Source organism: Coturnix japonica, unplaced genomic scaffold (assembly GCF_001577835.2).
Source record: "Coturnix japonica isolate 7356 unplaced genomic scaffold, Coturnix japonica 2.1 chrUnrandom339, whole genome shotgun sequence".
In the NCBI taxonomy this organism is placed as follows: domain Eukaryota; kingdom Metazoa; phylum Chordata; class Aves; order Galliformes; family Phasianidae; genus Coturnix; species Coturnix japonica.
Window position 1 is genome coordinate 335,343 of NW_015439867.1, and position 3,613 is coordinate 338,955.

General features: G+C 67.7%; 1 protein-coding gene across 1 annotated transcript in view; it reads left to right on the forward strand.

Moving 5' to 3' along the window:
- The first annotated feature begins 874 nt into the window (after nt 1–874).
- MAP3K12 (mitogen-activated protein kinase kinase kinase 12) overlaps nt 875–3,613 on the forward strand; it is a 16,630-nt gene continuing 13,891 nt past the window's right edge. Inside the window, exons 1-2 of the mRNA XM_032441625.1 lie at nt 875–1,154; nt 2,795–3,119. Of these exons, the coding sequence (XP_032297516.1) occupies nt 2,798–3,119 (322 nt within the window). The 5' untranslated portion in view covers nt 875–1,154; nt 2,795–2,797. The remainder of the gene's footprint in view (nt 1,155–2,794; nt 3,120–3,613) is intronic.

Below are 3,613 nucleotides of genomic sequence, written 5' to 3' on the forward strand. Positions count from 1 at the left end.
AGTGGGGTACATGGGGCACATGGGGCCAATGATGGATATGGGGCCAATGGGGGACAGTGGGGACAGTGGGGATGGATGGCAGGGACAGGACACGGGAGGGGGACGTGGGGACAGACAGACATGGGACAGATGGGGGGACGTGGGGGGGGATGGGGACAATGGGGACAGCCAGATGGACAGGGAGCAGTGGGGCTGGGGCTGGGGCCAGTGGGGGCTGATGTGGGGCAGTGGGGACAGACAGACAAGGCCAGAAGGGGACAGAGGGACAGCGGGGATGGATGGGGAGCAGTGGGACAGATGGACGCCCATAGGGAGCACTGGGACTGGGAGCCCCAAAGGGTTTAATGGGGAGCTCTGGGGTGGGTCCCAGTTTGGGTTTGGGGTCCCGGTTCTGGTTGGAGGGGCCCTTTGGGGGCTGGGGGGGCCCATGTGCCCTATTACTGTGTGAGGGGTCCTGGTACCATTCTGGGGTCACGGTACCGACTGGAGGGGTCCGGGTGATACCCAAAACCGCCTGGGGGTCCCGGTCCCGGGGGGGGGGGGGGTCCCGGTGCCTCCATTATAGTTTGGGGGACCCCTTTGTACCATTGGGTACCAAATACTGATCGGGGGAGCCCAGTACCGGGGGGGGGGGGGCGTCTCGGTGCCCCCAGTCCCGGTTTTGGGGGGGTCCTGGTGCCGGTATCGATGTGGGTCCCGGTTCTCCCGGTACTGATAATATCAGGGGGTGGATGGTCCCGGTGCCCCCGTTAGTTCTGGTGGGTGGATCCCGGTTCCTCCCGGTGCCGCTCGGTGGGATCCCGGTCCGGGGTTGTCACCGCACGATGCGGAGCGGATGGGGGGGGTCCCGGTGCCGGTTCCGGTGCTCCCGGGTCCCGGGGCGGGGCCGGGGCGGGGCCGAGCGCCGGGCGGGGCCGTTCGGAGCCGCTTCTCCCCCGACCGCGGCACCGGGTCCGGTACCGGCCCCGCCCGCTCCGCCCCGGCCCGGTCCGGCCCCGACCGCGGCGCTTCGGGGGGCGGCAGCGGAACCGGCACCGGGAATAACGGGACCCGCGGCGGAGCATCCCCGGGAGGAGGGGGCGGCCCCGCGGTAACGGGCAGCGGAACCGGCGGCGTCGGGAGCGCGCAGCGGCCGCGGGGCCGCGCACCCCGAGGTACTGACAGCACCGAGACGGGGGCGGGGGGGGAACCGGGCCGGTACCGGGATGGGGATGGAGATAATGGGGATGATGGGGATGGAGATGTGGGACCCGGGGCCTTTGCACGTGCCCCCCCCCCACAGACACACACCACCCGCACACGCGTGGCGCTGCTTGCTGCCCCCCCCCAATCCATCCATCCCCTCCTCGTGCACGCGTGGGTTGCGCCCCCCCCTCACCCCCCCGCCCCCCCCCCCCCTCCCCCCCCCCCCCCTCCCCCCTCCCCCAATTCTCTCCTTCCCCCTCAGTTGGGACCCGCTGCCTCGCTGTGTGGTGTCTGTGTTGGGGGGGGGTCACCCCATCACCCCATCTCTCTCCCCCCGCTTGCACAACGCGCGTGCTCCCCCCTTGCGCCGGTTTCCCCCCCCCACTGCCCCCCCCCCGCTCTCCGTCCGTGCGCGATACGGCGCTCTGTCGCATATACCGCACGACAGCTGGCAGCGCGTGGCGCGTCCTTCCCTCCCTTCTCCCCCCCCCCCATCTCCGCTCTATCGCGACACGAGCCCGGCGCTATCGCTATGTCACGACAGGACCCCCCCCCCCCCCCCCCCAGCTCTGCCCTCAGTCCCTCGTTTGAGACCCCCGCGGATGTGGGGGGGATTCTCTCCCCTCTCCCCGCGCTGCGATACGTCACCGCGTGACGCCATGCGACCACGGGGGGGGGGGGGCGGCACCTGGTGAGGAGGGGCCCCATCCTGACCACCCCCTACCCCCCCCCACCTTCAGGGATCCCCGAGGTGAAACCCCGCCCCCCCCCCCCCCATGACTCACCCCCCCCCCCCCCCCCGCTTAATTTAGGAGATGACCTCATCTGCTCGCCAGCGCTGTTGCCATAGCAAACACCCCCCCCCCCAAATTCAGGGGCGAGACCTCACAAACACGCCCCCCCCCCCCCCCAACCCGGCCTCAGTTTCCACCTCCTGCCACAACTATTGCACACCCAGCTCTGGGGCTGCAATGGGTTTGCACACGTTGGTGCAAGGGGGACACGTGCAGGGCTGCAGGGGGGGGGGCAGGTGCATGCAAGGGGCTGCAGACAGGTGCAGGTGCGTGCACGGGGCGTGCAGTGCTGCAGGAGATGCACAGCGGTGCAGGGATGCAACGGGTTGCACGTGGGGTGCAGGGGTTGTGCACACGTGAGTGTGCAGGGCGTGCAGGTGCACACACAGTGCACTGATGGGTGCAGGAGATGCACACAGAGGTGCATGCAGGGGGTGCACGCAGGTGTGCAGGGCCGTGCAGACACGTGAGGCTGCACGTAGGTGTGAGCAGCGCTGCTGCACGCACTGAGCTGCCCGTGCGTCCATGCACAGAGGTGCAGGGAGCAACTGCGTGTGCAAGGGGGTGTGGGTGCAAAGGATGGGGGGCAGGTGCATGACAGGGGGGCTGCAGGTGCAAAGGAGGGGGGTGCAGGGGGGTCCATGGGGATACAAGGGGGTCCATGGGGGTGCAAGGGGGTCACATGGGGGTCCATGGGGATCCATGGGGATCCATGGGGGTCCATGGGGGTCTATGGGGATCCATGGGGGTGTAGGGGGTCTATTGGGGTGTGAGGATGGGGGGGGCTGCACACCCCCCCTGCCCCCCCCCCCCAGGCCATGGCCTGCCTGCATGAGACACGGACCCCCTCCCCATCGCTGGCCGTGGCCTCGGAGGGGACCCCGGAGCAGGAGCTGACCCCGACGCAGTGCGCCCTAAGGGAAGGACCCCCCCCCATCCCCGCTGCCCCCGAGGCCTGGCCCCGCCGTGGCCCCCCCCGTGCAGCTGAACCCGGAGCTGTGGGGCCGCTGGCGGCAGAGGGGGCCCATCTGAGGTGCCAGGCTGCGGGGGGGTTCCTGGAGGGGCTCTTTGGGTGCCTGAAACCCGTCTGGAGTATGATCGGAAAGGCCTACAGCGCTGAGCACAAACACCAGGCAGAGGGTGAGGAGATGGGGGGCTGGGTGCAATGGGGTTGGGGTTTGCAATAGGGATGCATTGGGGTTGCAATGAGGGTGCATGGAGGTTGGGTTTGTAATACACATGCAGTGGGGTTGGATGGATGCAGTGGGTTGGGGTTGCAATAGGGATGAACTGATTGGGGTTAGGAGGATGCAGTGTTGTTGGGGTTGCAATAGGGATGCAGTGGGGTTGCAATGAGGGTGCAGTGGGGTTGGGGTTGTAATAAGCATGCATTGGGGTTGGGGTTGCAATAGGAATGATTTGGGGTTGGGTGGATGCAGTGGGGTTGGGGTTGCAATGGGGATGCAGTGGGGTTGGGAGCATGCAGTGGGTTGGGGTTGCAATAGGGATGCACTGATGGGGTTAGGAGGATGCAATGTGGTTGGGGTTACAATAGGGATGCATTGGGGTTGGGTTTGCAGTGGGATTGGGGGTTGCCAATAGGGATGCAGTGGGTTGCAGTAGGGTGCAGTGGC